Source organism: Microtus ochrogaster, chromosome 10 (genome assembly GCF_000317375.1).
Source record: "Microtus ochrogaster isolate Prairie Vole_2 chromosome 10, MicOch1.0, whole genome shotgun sequence".
Classification (NCBI taxonomy): Eukaryota; Metazoa; Chordata; class Mammalia; order Rodentia; family Cricetidae; genus Microtus; species Microtus ochrogaster.
The window spans coordinates 49,846,177-49,865,141 of record NC_022016.1 but is presented as its reverse complement, the minus strand read 5'-3'; the positions used below and the strand labels follow the sequence as shown (position 1 = coordinate 49,865,141).

Sequence of the window (18,965 nt, the reverse complement as noted above, 5' to 3'; positions counted from 1 at the left end):
CTTTAAAGGGCTGTGATTAAAGGTGTACACCCCCATGTTTAAGACTTCCTTTGAGCCGGGCGGTGGTGGCGCACGCCTTTAATCCCAGCACTTGGGACACAGAGGCAGGTGGATCTCTGAGTTCGAGGCCAGTCTGGTCTACAAGAGCTACTGTACCCAAAACAACACAGAGAAACACTAGACCATGCTGGCCTTCAACACAGAGAAACACTGTGTAGACCATGCTGGCCTTCAACACAGAAACACTGTGTAGATCATGCTGGCCTTCAAAACAGAAACTGTGTAGACCATGCTGGCCTTGAACTCACACACTTTTTCTGCTGGGATTAAAGACCTTGCTATCACACCCCACTGATCCTGAGTGCCACCTGAGTGCTGGGGTAACAGGCATTACCTCACCTGCTCTATGCCTTGCTGGAAATTTACCAGCTGAACTACACCTTCAGTTCCTCATTCTTTTGTTCCTTTAAAAACAAAAATCTCAGCCAGGCAATGGCTGCACATGGCACACTCCTTTCCCAGCACTGGAGAGGCAGAGGAAAACAAATCTCTGATTTCGAGGCCAGGCTTGTCTACAGATTGAGTTCCTGGACAACCAGAGCTACACAGAGAAACCCTGTCTACACACACAAAAAACCAAATCAACCAACCAACCAACCAACAAAAATACCTACAAAAAGAAAAAAAAAATCTCCCTGGATTCCAATGGAACACATTTTCAGACACTTGTTTGAGATATTCCACAATGTTTTTCTGATAGTTTTCCAACCGGAAAATAATGTCATATTTTGTTTTTGCTTCAACAAAGCTTGCGTGACAATGAGAGCAGAGATAGCTACTAGTTAGCCATAGAGTTCAGGCAGTGGGGGCACACACCTTTAATCCCAACACTTGGAGAGACAGAGGCTGGCCAATCTCTGAGTTCAAGGCCACCCTGGGCTACCTGAATCTCACTTTGAGAAACTGAGCCAAACAGCGGTGGCTCACACCTTTAATCCCAGTACTAGGGAGAGGGGAAGTGATACGGCTGGGCAGAGAGAAATATAAGGCCGGAGGAGACAGAGTTCAGTCTGAGGTTTTGTAGAGATGCCATTCAGTCTGAGGACTTGTAGAAACAGGATACCTCATTTGGTCTGAGGATTTTGTTGCGGTAGGCACTAGTGTCTGGCTGTTCTGCTTCTCTGATCTTTCAGCTTTCATCCCCTAATATCTGACTCCAGGTTTTTATTAAGATCAAGTAGAAATCACACTACAACAAGCTATCCCTTATCGTTCAGATTTAAATTTGTGCTTTTTTTAAAAATTGATTTTCCTAAAAAAAAGAAAAAAGAAAAAAAATTGATTTTCCTATTTATTTATTTTTTTGAGACCAGGCTGGCCTCGAACTCACAGATTTTGCCAGGCTGTCTCACACGTGCCGGACTGCTTTTATTTTTGAGGCAGTCTCAACGTGTTACCTGGCTTAGATATAAGCTAGACAAGACTGTGCATGCAGTAACTCACAGGATTGATTAAAGGTGTGTGCAGGATATTTGTTTGTGTTTAACTTTTTAAATATTCTTGTGCGGTTTTATTTACCTTTTTTACTTTTGAAAAGCAAGCAAAACTTTCTTGAGCTTAAGAAACATCTCCCTACAGAGGAGGGGTACTCAGAAGAGCTTACCCTCAACTTCCAGTTTTGTTTTCTTGTTACTGCTTGAGCTTTTAGTTTAGATAGCCCCTTTTTGTTTGCTTGGAATAAACGGTCATGCCTTGTAGCACTAAGTCGCTGTGAGGCCCAGACAAGTCTCATACTTGGTACCTCCTGCTGGGACGCCAGGAGTGTGACACCACAGCTACTTGTACTTAAACGTCTTTACACTTGGGCGACGGTTTCTCATCTGTAGTTGTCATATTAGAAAGGAACACGTTTCATGTGCCCCTGTTGTATTCCTGCATTATCTTAGTGGCTTTGGTAGTTGCTGTGGTACTGGGATGTGGGAGTGGGCAGTATGGAGTCGGCCGTGTTCTGCAGGAACATCAGAAAGTTATCCGCTCTATGGAAGCTACTCAATACCGATTGCACTCAACCTATGTGAGGCAGGGTGCTTCAGAGCAGGTGACATGGATAAGTGATTCCCAACCAGGCTCCTTCCGGCCATTCCCGTCTCAGTGACCCGTTCCTGAGTTTGCCTCCCCCTCCTCGTCGACCCATGATGTCGCGTCTGCCGGCTGCGCCTGCGCACAACCACGCTTAGCACCAGCAATCCGCACTAAAGGGGCGGGACAATCCGATGTAACTGACGCCAAACGGAAGGGGCGGGGCCTGCAGTCCGGGGCTAGAGGCCGACGGAAGTGCTCGTTGTTGTTGCCGGAAGTAGAGAAGGCTGTAATGGCGGCCGCGACTGAAGTTGAGGTGGGTACCACCGGCCTCGCGCAAGGTTCTCTCGGGGTGACGCCTGGCTGGGCATGAGGCGAGTCCTGTCGAAGCTACTGGGGAGGCCGGGGTGTCAGGCTCAGGCTGTGGCCGTGGGGACGTCGAGCCTGAAGCCGGTTGTGATCTCAGGTGCCCGCGGACGTCGCGGAGGACCGGCCCTCGGCGGCCGAGGAGCTGGCGGCGCAGAAACGCGAGCAGAGACTGCGCAAGTTCCGCGAGCTGCATCTGAAGCGGGTGAGTGGCGGGGACACGGGCTGGAGGAGGAAGGCGCAGCAGCTCGCCAGGCCCCAGGGCGGGGTGTCCCAGGACCGGAAGATCTCGGTGGAGGACGTGGATTCACGTGGAGGTCGCTTTGACACAAGTCAAAGCCACACCCGCTCGCTCCTCCCAGGGCCCACCCACACGACCTAGTTTATCTGGGGTAGGTTAGCTTTGTTCCTAACAATCCCCGTGCTCCATGATCCTATCAAATTATTCATTTTCATCTAGGGAAATATTTAGCTAGAAATACGAAGAAACTTCTTAGTAAGAGTTTCCTCACCTTAAAAGCAACGAACATGCCGGGTGGTGGTGGCGCACGCCTTTAATCTTAGCACTCAGGGGGCAGAGGCAGCTGGATCTCTGAGTTTGAGATCAGCCTGGTCTACAGAGCGAGTTCCAGGACAGCTAGGACTGTCACATGGAGAAATCCTGTCCCGAAAACCAAAAATGAAAACAAAAATATCCACACACACTTGTCCTCTTTTCCAAGTACAAACTCAAAAAGTGTGACTTGCTCAGCTGGTGCCAGCACTTGCTGCTAAGCCCGAGGACCTATGTTTGATCCCCAGAACCCACATGGTGGAAAAAGAGAACTGATACCTGGGAGTTGACCTCTGACCTCTGCACAAACACACAAAGTTTATTCATAAGAAAGGTTTTAAATAAAGTATAACGTCTTTGCTTGCCACTGTCCTGTGATGTGGTGCAGTGGGGGCACTTTGCCAACCTTTGTTCTGATAATAAAGGATGCTCCCGACTGAAGAGGCAAAGCTTACAGTAGCCCCTAGGACTGCAGATCACCAAAGCTTTGCAGCCCAGCATCTCATCCTGTGGTATGCCTTGATGAGTCTATTCCTGTGCTTAAAGTCATTGGGAGCTCTTATCACTTGCAGCCTTAGCTGGGGTCACTTAGTTGCTCCAGAGAAGCCAGGGTCTATTTGGGCCCCTCTCCTGTTTTATCTGTTGCCTCCTTTTTTGTCTTTGATTTTAGAACGAAGCTCGCAAGTTAAATCACCAGGAAGTTGTGGAAGAAGACAAAAGACTTAAGTTGCCTGCAAACTGGGAAGCCAAGAAAGCGCGTTTGGAGTGGGAGCTGCAGGAGGAAGAAAAGAAAAAGGTTAGGAAGTCCTGGTTGTTCCCTTCCATTGAGACCGGAGATCCCGGTAGCTGGGTAGGTGGGGGAGTTGTTTACCTTAGGGAGCCTTATTCTGGGTTTCGCGGTGTAGTGCTGGTTGTTCTGGAACTTGCCCTGTAGACCAGGCTGACCTTGAACTCACAGAAATCTGCCTGCCTCTCTTTCTCCGAATTCTGGGATTAAAGACATGGGCCAAGGGCTGGAGAGATGGCTCAGAGGTTAAGAGCACTGGCTGCTCTTCCAGAGGTCCTGAGTTCAATTCCCAGCAACCACATGGTGGCTCACAACCATCTGTACTGAGATCTGGCGCCCTCCTCTGGCGTACAGGCATACAAGGAGGCAGAATGTTGTATACATAATAAATAAATCTTAAAAAAAAAAAAAAGACATGGGCCACTGCTGCCTGTCTGAGCCTTACTTTTCTTGTCTGTAGGACAGAGTCTATAATAATGGCTATTTGAATCAATTGTGAATTCTGTGATATAACATGTGCAAAGCATTTAGAACAGGTCTGACACCTGCTCCATTCTGTTGCTGTTGATTTTAGTTTTGTTAGCTTTTTATTTTTATGTGTGTGGGCACAGGAGGGCAGAGGACAAATTATAGAAATCAGCTCTCTCCTTCCACTGTGTGAGGCCTGGTCTAGAACTCAGGTGGTCATGATTGACAGCTATTACCTTTACCCATTAAGGCCACTATGAAGGCCTGATGCTTGATTCTTCATTAGAAGTTTATCTAAAATACGCCGAATAGTTGGGCATGATGGATCATGCCTATAGTTCCAGCACTTGGGAAACTGAGGCAGGAGGATTGCTGTGAATTTGAGGTTAGCCTATGTTCAAAAATCGAAACAAAGCAGAACGGAAGGTGGAAGGTGCCAGGTGCCTGTCCTTTCAGGAGTGTGCAGCGAGAGGGGAGGACTACGAGAAGGTGAAGCTGCTGGAGATCAGCGCAGAGGACGCGGAGAGATGGGAGAGGAGGAAGAAGAGGAAGAACCCTGACTTGGGCTTTTCAGGTACAGCTGGCCTGTGCTGGCCTCTGCTTTACTCAGTGGGCCTCCTGGACCAAGGCTTCTGCTCTAGTGAGAGCACACGCCCATTGCGCTTCATTCATGGAATGTTGTAGGCGGCCAGGGAGAGCGACGTGTGTCGCTGTGGGACCCAGGCCCACCTGTCTTGTCTGTCTGTCTGCTGGCTGCTTCGGTCCCTGGTGTAAAGTTAGCCTTTGTCGTCGCCATTTCCTTCCGTAGTCTCACAGACTCAGGAGCCTCCTGCCTCAACCTCCTGAGTGGTGCCTTTACAGGAGTGTCACCCCTGACAGAATTAGCCAGTTTTCCTGTCAGCCCGTTCAGGGTAGAGGCTGTGCTTAGGCCAATGTCCTGTGCACGTAGGACAACAATTTTGAGTTTTCTCTTCTAAGTAATGCCAGGTGGTAAGGACACAGATCACCTCTGGTTCTCATTTTCTTTAGATTATGCTGCCGCCCAGTTACGCCAGTATCACCGGCTGACAAAGCAGATCAAACCTGACATGGAAAGCTACGAGCGGCAGAGAGAAAAGCAGTGAGTCCTTGGGGGAAGGCAGTGCCGTGCTGGGGTGGTGGGTGCGAATAGACTTCCAGACACTGCGAATACAAACTAGTTAAACTAGCTATTGACTTTCTCTAGCCATTTCTACTGTGTGGCTCAGGCTGTCCTTGAACTCACAGCAGTCCTCCTGCCTCAGTCTCCTGAGTGCTGGGATTACAGGTTTACCAATTTGCCTGACCGAACTCAGTCTAATGGTGACTTGTGGATTACCACTGGCTGTCTTGGTGACACTGGTTACTGTTATCCTTGTCGCACAGTAGGTAAGCCCTGACTGCTCTTGGAAACTTGCGGGTGGCCAGCACCAGCTCTTTAGAGCTAGGTGCTCTTGTAGGAGCTGGATGTTGGATGTTTGGTGCTGGGGCGGGTCAGCATTGGTAAGGACCAGATAGTAAATATTAGCACTTAAGGGGCTAGTGTTCTTCATTCACAGCTGCCCTAGCTGAGAGAGGTTGCATGAGGTGTGGCAGGTGGGGCAGGCTCTTTTTGTTTTCAAGACAGAGTTTCTCTGTGTATCCCTGGCTGTCCTGGAATTCAGAGATATGCCTGTCTTGGCCTCCCGACCACTGGATTAAAGGCATGTGCCACCAAGCCAGACAGTCAGAGTCCCTTTTTTTTTTTTTTTTTTGGTGGAGGAGGTTTGAAGACAGGGAGACAGGATTTCTCTGTGTAACAGCTGCCCTGGAACTCACTCTGTAAACCAGGCTGGTCTTGAACTCATAGAGATCCACCTGCCTCTGCCTCCCGAGTGCTGAGATTAAAGGTGTGCACTGCCATGCCTGGCTGGGCCCCTGTTTTGATGCATGTGGAAATAACCTTAGTTACTCTGCTCCCAGCCCTCTGTGATCCTTGGCAAGTCCTCTATACGCTGGCCACTGTTTATGCATCTGAAGAATGAAGCTGTGTTGTGTGAGTTGAACTGGCCTGAAACCCAGAGTCCCTCCTGGGACTGGCGTTATAGGCATGCTCATGCAGCCTGGCTCATCTTTTTTGAGCCTGCATTTTCTTTCTTCCTTTACCTTTGCTGTGTAAATAAGTATATTTATGCATTGTGTCTCATCACCAATACCTGTATATATATTGAGAGTGGAGACTGGGGCACTCATGTCTGACTGGAAACCCTTCTTGCTGTCTTCTCAGTGGAGAAGATTTTTTCCCAACATCCAACAGTCTTCTCCATGGGACGCATGTGCCTTCCTCAGAGGAAATCGACAGAATGGTTTTAGATCTGGAAAAGCAGTAAGTACTCAGTAGGGCAGCCTGGCCTGGAACGTTCTGTACTTCACGAGAGAGTGGGTGGGGTGTGCATCTGAGGCTGATCTGGAACGTTCTATACTTCACGAGAGAGTGGGTGGGGTGTGCATCTGAGGCTGATCTGGAACGTTCTATACTTCACGAGAGAGTGGGTGGGGTGTGCATCTGAGGCTGATGTGCTCAGATGACCTGACGGTCACAGTGCTGGTTCCAGCTCATTTCTGACCCCAAATCTGTTGGTTTTGAAGCTGGACAGCGAGTCGAGGTTGAGCCCATAGGATTTGGAGATGGGAATACTGATGTAGTCAAACTGTCATGCTGTACATTAACTTTCTGTCGCTGTGGCAAGATGCCTAAGCTAACTTATTTTGGCTCCTGATTTTAGAGCTCTTAGTCCATTGTCTTGGCCTGTGGCAGCACAGTGGATCATGAGAAGTCCATGCTAGGAAGCCTAGTCAGCTCCTGAGGACCAGGAAGCAGGCAGATTGGAGGGGAGAAGGGCAGTCCTGATGTCCTTTCAGAGGCACAGCCCTCGGACCGCCTTCCTCTTATAAGCTCCACTGAGAGGTTCCAGCACCTTCTAGTATCCCTATCAGCTGGACCAGGCCTTCAGTACCAAGGCCTGGGGCAGGTTTCCAATCCAAACTAATAGTCAGCATTTTGTGCCTGTTTGTTTAAGACTGGCCTCATGTTTGCAGGCCAGCCTGGAACTCAAGTAGTGTTTAGATTACTCTGTGTGTATGTCTGTGTCTGTCTCTATATGGCCATATTATTTATTATAATTTTCTTTTGAGGTAGAATTTTACTATGTAGTGCGGGCTGGCCTCAGACTCCTGGAGATCCTTCCTCCTGAGTGCCTGACCGTACTTCTTTCTGATACAGGGGACTACATTTATGTTCTAGGACCATGCAGGTGTTGCAGGGTGCAGTGGTGTATAGCACACACACCGTACAGTGCTCATCATCACTGATAGAATTTTTAGGGTGTTTTACCCAAAGTCACACTTTATTGTCCCTACTTTTAGCATCTTTAGAAGCATTCTTTTTGTTGTGGATTTTTGAGACAGCCTCTCATCATGTAGCCTCGGCTGGTCTCCATCAGGTGGCTGAAGATGCTCAGAAGTGCTGTGACCAGAGGCTGTAGTTGCTGGGTCTCATTGCTTACACTGAGGTTCTACTAATTAGCTCAACCATCTGAAGCTGATTAAACTGTGCCTGCCTTCCCCCTCCCCCCCCTGCAAGGTGTTATTTTATTTGTTTGTCTTTTTTTTTTTTTTTTCCCCGAGACTCTGTCCTAGAACTAGCTCTGTAGACCATGCTGGCCTTTTTTACTTTTTCTTTTCTGCCAAGGTGTTTTATTATGAATGTTGATTCTGTCCGGATCTTTTTGTCCATGTTTTAAGATCAAAGAAGGCATTTAGACCAGCTACAGTGGTCAGTCCTAGGGTTTGGGAGGCAGAGGCAGGTGGATCTTTGAGTTTGAGCATGAGGAGGCCTGGGGAACATAATTCTGAACCTCCTAACCCCTGTCCTTTCTCCAGAATTGAAAAGAGAGACAAATACAGCCGAAGACGTCCTTACAATGATGATGCTGACATTGACTACATCAATGAGAGGAACGCCAAGTTCAACAAGAAAGCAGAGAGGTTCTACGGGAAGTACACAGCTGAGATCAAGCAGAACCTGGAGAGAGGAACAGCCGTGTGAGCCCTGAAGAAACTGCACAGAAGCTGGTAAAGGGACTGGAGGCTTCGGCTGCCAAATTCAAACTTCCACATGTGTCCATTAAATGCGATTTTACCCTGTGCCTCTCCACTTGGTGTCTGAAATAAATGTCTTTTCTCACCATCTGCATATGTTCACATTTTTGTGCTTGGATGTAAGATGTAATTCTTGTAGTGACATTGTTTTGTAAAAATCTAATTTGTATAAATCCTAATTATTATTTTTCTATGTATTTTAAATGTGTATAACTGTGTAACCTTTGAAATCATTTGGTGTTTAGGCTGTTTGTGTGCACAGCTGCAGTCGCTGCTGCTTTGAGTGTTACTAGAAAGTGGAGAGAAGCTACAGCTGGGCTCTGGGACTGGCCAGGTGAGGACTGAGAAACAGAGGCCTCAAGACAGATGCTCCTGGGGTTCTGGCACTGTCTGCTGGGGTCAGAAGTCATGACTGTTAGCCGTGCACATTCCCTTTTTAAAGAACAATAAAATGCTTTGGAATAGAGTCATGAACGATGTCTAATTTAAACAAGTGCATGTGTGCATGCACTTCCACAGCATGGGAGCATTTCCACATTTCAACATGAGGGCAGTTCAGTTTCATGTCTCTGAAAGACCTGAGTTCTGTCACTGGAACCCCGTGGAAACAGAACTGACTTCAGAAAGTTGTCCTCCATCCTCCACACACATGTGCCTGAGGGGTGGGGAAGAGGGAGGGTCACGGTTTTGACAAGGCTAGCTCTGTGTTTTGCCCTTCCACTAAAGCCCCACCAAGGAGGAGGTCGCCCCAAGAGACACTCTCAGCGTGTTTGATGTAATAGCAAGAGGAATTTTTATTTTGCTGCCATGGCAGAGGTCCCTCAGCCTCGAGAGGCGAAGGACCCCCTACTTTGTCTATTGCAGGCTCTTTTAAAGGAAAAAAAACCACAGAATCAAGGGGGCAGTACAGAATCAAAAGGGAGAGTGCAGAAATCATTTGTCAACTATTTTGACTAGTTCATTCAATGGTCAGCTAACTAGTTGATCAATGCTATGGCGGTTGCTGGGTTGGTTGAACAAGGAGGAACACTTGGGGGTTATCTGCAGGTCATCTCACCCCAGTTCCAGAGTCTGGGGCTATTGAAGAAAGACTACAAAGGGGATGGAAAGTATTCAAAGATCCAGTGCATTCGTGGTCGGTTACCAGGGTCCCTGGTTCCCAGGAAGGGCGATGCAGTAATGTTAAGGTGCCCCAAAGTCTTTCAACTTGAGTAAACAGGAAGTGCAATCAAGCAACTTTTAAAAGGTGCAAGAAATGACAGACAACTGGCTACCTGGGCAATCATCCGAAGTCTCATCTGCAATGTTTGGGCTAAGGCCTAGAGTATCTGATAGACAATTTTTAGAGGCTGGAAAAATTTTAAAACCATTTTACTCTGTCTTGGAAAGGTTTGGTGGTCTTTTTTGTTTGTATCCTGCTTCTCCAGTCTGGACACCATGCATTTTGTCAGTGGTCGAGGCATGGGCAGTTCTTTGACCAAATGCCAGTTTTGTTAAGAAGAAAACAAGCTCCAAGTGACTCCACTTGGAGTCTTTGGTGCCCAACATTTTCTCGGGTATAGATTGGTGCTGTCCGGAGCAATCGTGTCTCATGTCAACAGAACCTTAAGTTATTTAAATGCCATATTCTATATTTCCTTGAAATGGTTGAAGATGACCTATGTGGAATATAATCTTTATGTATCTAAAGAACCTGATTAGTTTAAGTATGACAAACATGGATGACTATTGACCTATAATTCTTAATACCTATATAGCTTAAAGACTAAGGTTTCATATTAAAATATTAAACAATCTTTTAACAGATTGACTCAAATGGATTTAACAGACATCTATAGAACATTCTACCTAAACACACAAACAAACATACCTTCTTCTCAGCACTGCATAGAAACTCAAAAACTGTCCACATAATTAGTAACAAAGAAAACCTCAACAGATACAAAAAAAAATGGAATAATTTCATCTATCTTATTGGATCACCATGGCTTAAAGTTAAAATTCAAAACCAACACTAATTTTATTTTTTTATTTATTTTTTAATTTTTTTTTTGGTTTTTCGAGACAGGGTTTCTCTGTGGCTTTGGAGCCTGTCCTGGAACTAGCTCTGTAGAACAGGCTGGTCTCAAACTCACAGAGATCCGCCTGCCTCTGCCTCCCGAGTGCTGGGATTAAAGGCGTGCGCCACCACTGCCCGGCAAGCAACACTAATTTTAAAAAGTCCACAAACTCATGGAAATTGAACAATGCTCAACTTAATCATCACTGGGTCAAGGAAGAAATAAAGAAATTAAAGACTTCCTAAAATTCAATGAAGATGAATGGACCAATGGAATCAAACTGAAGATCCTGAGATTAACCCACACACCTATGAACACCTGATTTTTGACAAAGGAACTAAAAATATAAAATGGAAAAAACGAAAGCATCTTCAACAAATGGTGCTGGCATAACTGGATATCAACATGAAGAAAAATGCGAATAATCTATATCTATCTCCATGCACAAAGTTCAAGTCCAAATGGATCAAAGCCCTCAACATAAATCCATCCACAATGAACCTCATAGAAGAGAAAGTGGGAAGTACCCTCGAATGCACTGACACAGGAGACCACTTCCTAAAACCACTTCCTAAATATAATCCCAGTAGCACAGACACTGAGAGTAACAATTAATAAATGGGACCTCCTGAAACTGAGAAACTTCTGTAAAGCAAAGGACACAGCCAACAAGACAAAACGACAGACTACAGAATGGGAAAAGATCTTCACTAACGCCACACCTGACAGAGCGCTAATCTCCAAAATATACAAAGAACTCAAGTAACTAGACATCAAAAGAACAAATAATCCAATTTAAAAATGGGGTATAGATCTAAACAAGAAATTCTCAACAGAAGAATCTCAAATGACTGAAAGACACTTAAGGAAATGCTCAACATCCTTAGTCATCAGAGAAATGCAAATCGAAACAACTCAGATTCCATCTTACATCTATCAGAATGACTAAGATCAAAAACACTGATGACAACTTATGCTGGAGAGGATGTGGGGTAAGGGAATTCTCTATTGCTCGTGGGAGTGCAAACTTGTACAGCCGTTGTGGAAATCAGTACGGTGGTTTCTCAGAAAATTAGGAATCTACCTCAAGACCCAGCAATACCACTTTTGGATATATATCCAAAAGAGGAACAATCACACCATAAGAGCTCATCTAACATGCATCGAGTCCTGTGTTTGATCTCCAGCACCAGATAAAGCCCCATGGTGACACAAACCCATAATCCCAGCACTGGGGAGGGGGCCTGAGGACCAATAGTCCAAGATCATCTCCAGCTGCATGCTGAGTTGGCGGCCAGCCTGGGCTAAGTGAGACCCTATTTAAAAAACAAAACAAAGACAAAACTAACTATTCCCACAAAAACCCAAAACCTTAAAAGGGGTTGGTGGAGATGGCTCAACAGTTAGTAGCCAATACTTCCAAGTCGAATTTAGTGCCCATGTGGGGCAGCTCCATGGGGTCTGGCGCCCTCTTCTGGACTCTGTGGGCTCCTGCGCGCAAATATCCACAGACCCTTATATGCATAATGGAAAGTTAAATAAGTCTAAATAAATAAATATAATGCCCAAAAGGAAAGAGCGTTGGGAAGATGTGGGAGAACAGGAATCCTGAACACTGTAGCGGGAATGTCCTTCGAATGGTTACGTGTAGAATCATCATCCAATGTAACAATGTCCTTCCTACTCAGAACATACCCAAATACAGTCAATCTTACTGCCACGCGAAAGCTTGTTAATGAATGCTCACACAGCATTGTTTACAATAGCAACACTCATAAACAATTAAAACATCCATCAACGGATGGCTAGATAAGATGCAGTATATTTAGGTCAGGGAATATTATTCAGTCACGAAAAGGAACAAAGTACTGAGATTCACTACAATATGTAAAAATCCTGAAAACAGAGATCTGCCTGTCTCTGCCCCCTGAGTGCTGTGTATGATACCATGTCCATCCCATTTAATTAATTGTTGAAACAGAGTCTTATTCTACAGACCCAGCTGAGCTGGAGCTTACTGTGTATGTTAGGCTGGCCTTGAGCTCACAGAATCCTCTTGTCTCATCCAGGGCTTGGCTAATATAAAGAAAAAGAGCAAGAGTAGGCAGGTTTAGTGTTTGTAAAGGATTTTGTCACTGGTTTTGATATTTTGAGACAGGGTTTCTTTGTGTAACAGCCCTGGCTGTCATGGAACTCACTCTGTAGACCAGGCTGGCCTTGAACACTCAGAGATCCACCTGCCTCTGTCTCCTGAGTGCTGGTGGCTTGTGCCACCACTGCCTGGGTCCAACCCCCTTCTTGAGGCACCAAGCATCCATTGATCCCAAACAGGTCCTGTGACTGAGGTCAAAGTTGAGGTTCACAGACCCAATCCCACTTCAGGTGAAGGTAACGTGCATGGGTCACCTTTGCCAGACCATCATGGGTCTGGGATGCTCACAAACCCCTCAACAGGAGACCAAACATAGCCTAGGAACTTATGTGAGGTTGAGTACCAGGGTTTTGGAGAAGGCTTTTCGGGGGTCATTTTGTGACTCCCGAGTCTGATTTCCACGACGCCGACTCAGAACTGCTGTGAATACAGCCTAGCTTGCAGGAGGGTGGCGCCATCCTCAGTTTGAGACAGCTAGGAAGAGGGTTCAGTGCTCCTGTCGTCCCCCCAAACTGGGACTCAGGAGCTTGCAGGCAGAGAGACAGAAGGGAGAGGCAGGGCGGCCAGGCCTGTGGGGACCCTCACATCATCTGTTGGGCAGTCTAGTGCCGGCTCCGAGCATTTTCCCAGCCCCTCCCAGACAGCTCACCAGAGAAAGCACCGCAGCTGGGTTTCCAGCATCTCCACAGCACAGCTCATGCCCAGTAGCTCTGGACTGCCGGGGCTGGTGGTTAACAGGGGTTCTTCTCCACCGAAACTCAGAGCTGGGCCATGCCTCCTCCCCTCCCTGGAATAGAGAGGATCACCGTTTCAGTACAAAATGTCACCTTGATACCTGCTCTGGGATCAAGCCTGGTGGAAGGAGACAGGACCACGGAGGTCCCACGTGTCGGGGCTCCACATCTCAGGCCTTCCAAGAGCGCTCATTCCAGAGACTTCTCCATCAAAGCACAACCCTAGGCAGACACGTGTTCACACTGCCATGCCTGCACCATGTGTGCAGAAGGGGGGCTCCGTGGAGATCTGAGCCGTGCTAATTGGCTGTCAGCTGCCTCACATCTGGAGACCAAATATAAACTGCTGGCATCAAAAAACCGTTCCGGTTGGTCCCTGTCATCTCCGTTCTCTTGGTACCACGCCATCCTTTGTAGAGTGGCCCTAATGCTTCTCCATGCTGACAAAACTCCAGCAGCCGCCAAGCTGGGAGTCCAAGGCATCTGCAGTGGGTGGCTGTGTGTTCCTTTATTTGGTGCCTGGTGGAGTTAGGGACCTGGATCTCAGTGGGGCCAGGCAAGAGGAAGTGACTAATTGCTGTGCTTTGGCAGAATATAGTTTTCCTTCCCTTTTAAAAAAATTTTTTAACTTTTATTTTTTGGTGTGAGCATGCACATGCATGTGTTCTCCTGTGTAAGTGCACACTGCTTAGAGGCCCCAGGTTGATGTTAGGAGTCTTCTTCATTTATTTTTTTTCTTAGTTTTTCTTTGTGTATTCCTGACTGTCCTGGAACTTGCTTTGTAGAACAGATTGGGCTCGAACTCAAAGAGGTCCACCTGTCTTGGCCTCCTGACCAAAGTTGTGTGCCACCACTGCCGGACCTCATCTTATTATTCTAGGTAGAATCCCCCCCTTTGGTTTTTCAACACAAGGTTTTCTTTATGTAACAGTCCTGGCCATCCTGGAACTCACTTTGTAGACCAGGCTGGCCTTGAACTCACAGAGCTCCACCTGCCTCTGCTTCCCAAGAGCTGGGATTAAAGGCTTGCACCACCACCGCCTGGACTGGGGTCAGAGTCTCTAAGTCAAATTCAGTGCTCACTGTTAGGGCTAATCTCTCTACCAGTTTACTCCAGAGGCACCCTGTCTGATTTCAAAGGCTGGAGTTTCAGGCAGCTTGCTGTGGCCGGCCCAGCACTAACCCTAACCCTAACCCACTTGTGGGCTGGGGGTTCAAATTGCTGTTCTCAGCTTTTGTGGCAATGACCCCTACTGCTCACCTGTCTCCCCAGCTCCTCCATCTTATTGTTTGAGACAGGATCTCTCATTTGGCCTGGAGTTCACCAATTACGATAGGTTAGCCTGCCAGTGAGCCCCAGAGATTCCTCTGCTTCTGCCTCTCCAGCCCTGCTGGGGTTCTAAGTACACACCTGCTGCTGTATCCAGCTTTTAAATATGGATTCTGGGGGACTGAACTCAGAGGTTCCTGTGCTTGCATGACAAACACATTACTGCCTGAGCCATCTCCCCAGGCTCCCTCCCCAACCTTTTTGAGTGTCTTGCTCTGTAGCCTGTGATCTTCCTGCCCTAACCTTCTCAGGTATCAAAGACATAAGCCACTGTGCCTAGCTCAGAACTGTGTTAAGAGGGAAAAGTGGAGCCATTCTGAAATTTTGCACGCATGGTGGAAACCGGGTTCAAATTCAGGTCAATGCAGGTGTGACTTGAAAGATGAAAATTATAGACAATCTGCTCTCGGTTTCCTTCATTCGTAGACAGGCTCTCATGTATGCCAGGCTGGTCTTGGACTCACTCTGTAGCTGAAGATGACCTTGAAATCCTGGACCCTCGCTCCACCTCCAGGGTGCTGAGATAACAGTGTGCCCCACCGTATCCCAATTCCTGAACCCCTGCTCCACCTCCGTGGTGCTGAGATAACAGTGTGCCCCACCGTATCCCAATTCCTGAACCCCTGCTCACCTCCGGGGTGCTGAGATAACAGTGTGCCCACTGTACCCCAATTTCTGGACCCCTGCTCCACCTCCAGGGTGATGAGATAACAATGTGCCCACTGTACCCCAATTCCTGAACCCCCACTCCACCTCCAGAGTGCTGAGATAACACTGCCCACTGTACCCTAATTTCTGGACCCCCATTCCACCTCCAGAGTGCTGAGATAACACTGCCCACTGTACCCCAATTCCTGGACCCCCATTCCACCTCCAGAGTGCTGAGATAACACTGCCCACTGTACCCCAATTCCTGGGCCCCCATTCCACCTCCAGAGTGCTGAGATAACAGTGCCCCACCGTATCCCAATTCCTGAACCCCCGCTCCACCTCCAGGGTGCTGAGATAACAGTGTGCCTACTGTACCCAGTTTATGCAACGTGTGGATTTCCCCTGGGGCGTCCTTCATCCTAAGCCCCCTTCTAATTAAGCCTCCCAGGCCAAGACTTTTATTAGAAGGGCCTTTTGCTCTGCTGCCTTGAGAGGCAGACATTTCTCGTTGAGGGCCAACAGGGCCCTTAGTCACCGCTGCCATTCCGTGTGTGCCAAGGTCTGGAAGGACCTCACATTAGCCGCCTTCTGCCGGATCTCAGGGGCTGCACCAGGTCAGGGGTGGGTTGCTGCCAGGGAGTAAAGGAGCAGGGTGTGGATTTGCTTTGTAGAAGAGGTCTGAGCATCTGGTGATGGGAGACTAGCCAGAGAGCAATGCCAGCAGCAGTTTGCTTCTATTTGGATATTTAAGATGTTTTTTCCCCCTGGTGGAAAATAGTCTGTTTCTGGTTTAAGTTGATTTAAAATCACTGCCATATTATTGTAAATAACGTGACACCTCATTTCTTTCAAGGGGCTTGGAGTACTGTAGTGGAATCCCAAGTATACAGGCGACGGATTGGCCTTAAGAATGGATTCTTCTCCAGGACGAAAAGATGTGTGTTCTTTTGGATACACTTCAGAAGCAAGATTGTAGACAGAGGTGCTGCTCGCATCTGTCCACTAGGTGGCAGCAGACATTTAGGTTTTCAGTTTGCGTGCTGCCCTGCAGTTTTTTAGCGTGATCCTCCGGCCGCTATTGCATGGGGGGGGGGGGGGGGTTGGTTGGTTATTAGAAGCAGGAGTTCTCTGCTTCCACCAGAACTCCCGGGTCAGATGCCCTGTGAGTGGGGACCAGCAATTTGCCACTTTTCTGTCCCCACAGATCTCATCAGAGCTCAGAGCCATCCTGTGATCTGGAAGTGGCGACACAGGTGACAAGGTGTGGTGGGCGTAGGACCGCGTGTTGTGACCAAGGGACACTGAAAGGAGCCCGTGTCTCAAGTATCTCTTATTCTAGATCTTTCCTCGTGTCTAAAATGACCCCAGTGAATCATGACTTGGGGTTCAAGCAGAGAACGCGGTAGATATCAAAGAAAGAGTGTCTCCTAATCTAATAGAATCATGGAAGCCAAAGAGTCTTGGGCCAAATCTGGCACATGGTTTGTTTTTGTAAATAAAACTTTACTGGGGCGGGACCACATCTATTTGCACATTATCTACAGTTGCTTTCATGACACAGTGGTGGTTTGTCACAGTGGTTAGTGGACGGTGGCCTGCAAAGGTGGTTCAGTTACTGTCTGGTTCTTTTTTTTTTTTAAAATAGTTATTTATTATGTATACAATATTCTGTCTGTGTGTATGTCTGTAGGCCAGAAGAGGGTACCAGACCTCATTCCAGATGGTTGTGAGCCACCATGTGGTTGCTGGGAATTGAACTCAGGACCTTTGGAAGAGCAGGCAATGCTCTTAACCACTGAGCCATCTCTCCAGCCCCCTGGTTCTTTTTTTTTTAATTAATTAATTAATTAATTTTATGCATTAGTGCTCTATCTGCATGCTTGCCTTTATGCCAGAAGAGGGCATCAGATCCCATGAAAGATGGTTGCGAGCCAGCATGGGGTTGTTTGCTAGGAATTGAACTCAGGACTTCTGGAAGAGCAGCCAGGGCTCTTAACCACGAGCCATCTCTCTAGCTCCTACTGTCTGCTTCTTTATAAAAGAAGAATTTACATAGATAGAGCATGATCTGGGCCCCATGGGCTGTGAATAGAGAAGGAGCCGGGCCCCGGGAGGCTGTGGATAGAGCAGGAACTCGACTCCAGCTTCTGTTCCCTAGCATGGAGGTGGGGCAGATTGGGACAGAGCTACAGAGATGAAGATGTTCTCATCTGCCAATCATAACTACTTTCTTTTTTTAAAAAATATTTATTTATTTATTATGCATACAATATTCTTTCTGTGCATATGCCCAGGCCAGAAGAGGGCACCAGACCCCATTACAGATGGTTGTGAGCCACCATGTGGTTGCCGGGAATTGAACTCAGGACCTTTGGAAGAGCAGGTAATGCTCTTAACCTCTGAGCCATGTCTCCAGCCCTCATAACTACTTTCTTATTCATGACCAACTAAGATAATGATTATTCGAAATCTAATTAGTATTTTCTTAAAAATTCCAGACCTGAGGATACTAGTTTGTCCATAAGGAAAAAAAAAAAAAACCAAGCTAGTCATGGTGCTGTATGCTTGTAATTCTAGCTCTTTGAAAAAGGCTGAGGCAGAAGGCCAGCCTGGGCTACACAGTGAAAGCCATATCTAAAACAAATAAATTCGTCTGCTTGCTGTCAAAGGACTTGAGGTGAGGCTGCGGGTTTAAGGTGCAGAGGAAAAGGGATTTGGCCATCGAATTGGGTAGGCTACACTGGCAAAGTTCTTTGCATTTGTTTCTAGTGTGTGCACAATGCTGGTGTGTACAGCTATGTTCATGTGCACATACATGTTTTCTTGTGTCTGACAGGTCCTCTTATTGGTCTACCACTTGACACATGGATGAGGCTGGTCCCCACGCCTAGCAACCAGGCCTAGCAACCAGGCCTAGCATTGACAGAGAAATGCCTGCTTCTGCCTCTCTAGTGCTGGCTTCTCCTCCTCCACCTCCTCCTCCTTTTAGTAGTTTTGAGATAGGCTCTCTATTTTATAGCTGACTGTCCTGTAACCACGTGTAGACCAGGCTGGCCTCGAACTCACAGAGATCCACCTGCCTCCGAACACTGGAATAAAGGTGCACGCCACCACCTCCCGGCCTTCTTTTCTTCTTTAACACAGGCTCTAGAGATTGAAAGGGCGGGGCTCCCACTTCACCAGCTACAAGCTTGGCCTGTCTTCTTTCCAGTGCTGAAGACTGACTGAATCCTGGGCCTGAAAAATACTAGGCAATCATTCTACCATTGAGCTCCACCCACAGCCCCTTACAAATCTTCTTTTGGGGGTGCCGAGGAGATGACTCAGCGGCTAAAGAAAGCTCTTGCTGTGTACATATCAGGACTGGGGTTCAGATCCCCACAAAAGTCGGGCATGTGTGGCAGCTGCTTTAATTCAGGCACCTGGAGGAGAGGTGCGACCCCTGGCAAATCCGGGGTTTATCGAGAGACCATGCCCCTGCCTCAGTACATAAAGGGGTGAGATTGATGAAGACACCCAGCGTTGGTCTTTAGCCTCCACAGGCACATGACACATACGCTCACAGTCATGCAGATGTATAGAAGACATGCACTTAAAAAAGGTTACCTATGCTGGCCTTGAATATGC

At 47.3% G+C, this 18,965-nt stretch overlaps 1 protein-coding gene across 1 annotated transcript; it reads left to right on the top strand.

Moving 5' to 3' along the window:
- Positions 1 to 2,299: 2,299 nt before the first annotated feature.
- Positions 2,300 to 8,499, top strand: Syf2 (SYF2 pre-mRNA splicing factor). The gene is made up of 7 exons (XM_005353059.3): positions 2,300 to 2,395; positions 2,546 to 2,650; positions 3,669 to 3,794; positions 4,710 to 4,827; positions 5,283 to 5,373; positions 6,538 to 6,636; positions 8,193 to 8,499. The coding sequence occupies exons 1-7, from the start codon at positions 2,372 to 2,374 to the stop codon at positions 8,356 to 8,358; spliced, it is 729 nt and encodes a 242-aa protein (XP_005353116.1). The 5' UTR covers positions 2,300 to 2,371; the 3' UTR covers positions 8,359 to 8,499.
- The last annotated feature ends 10,466 nt before the right edge of the window (positions 8,500 to 18,965 follow it).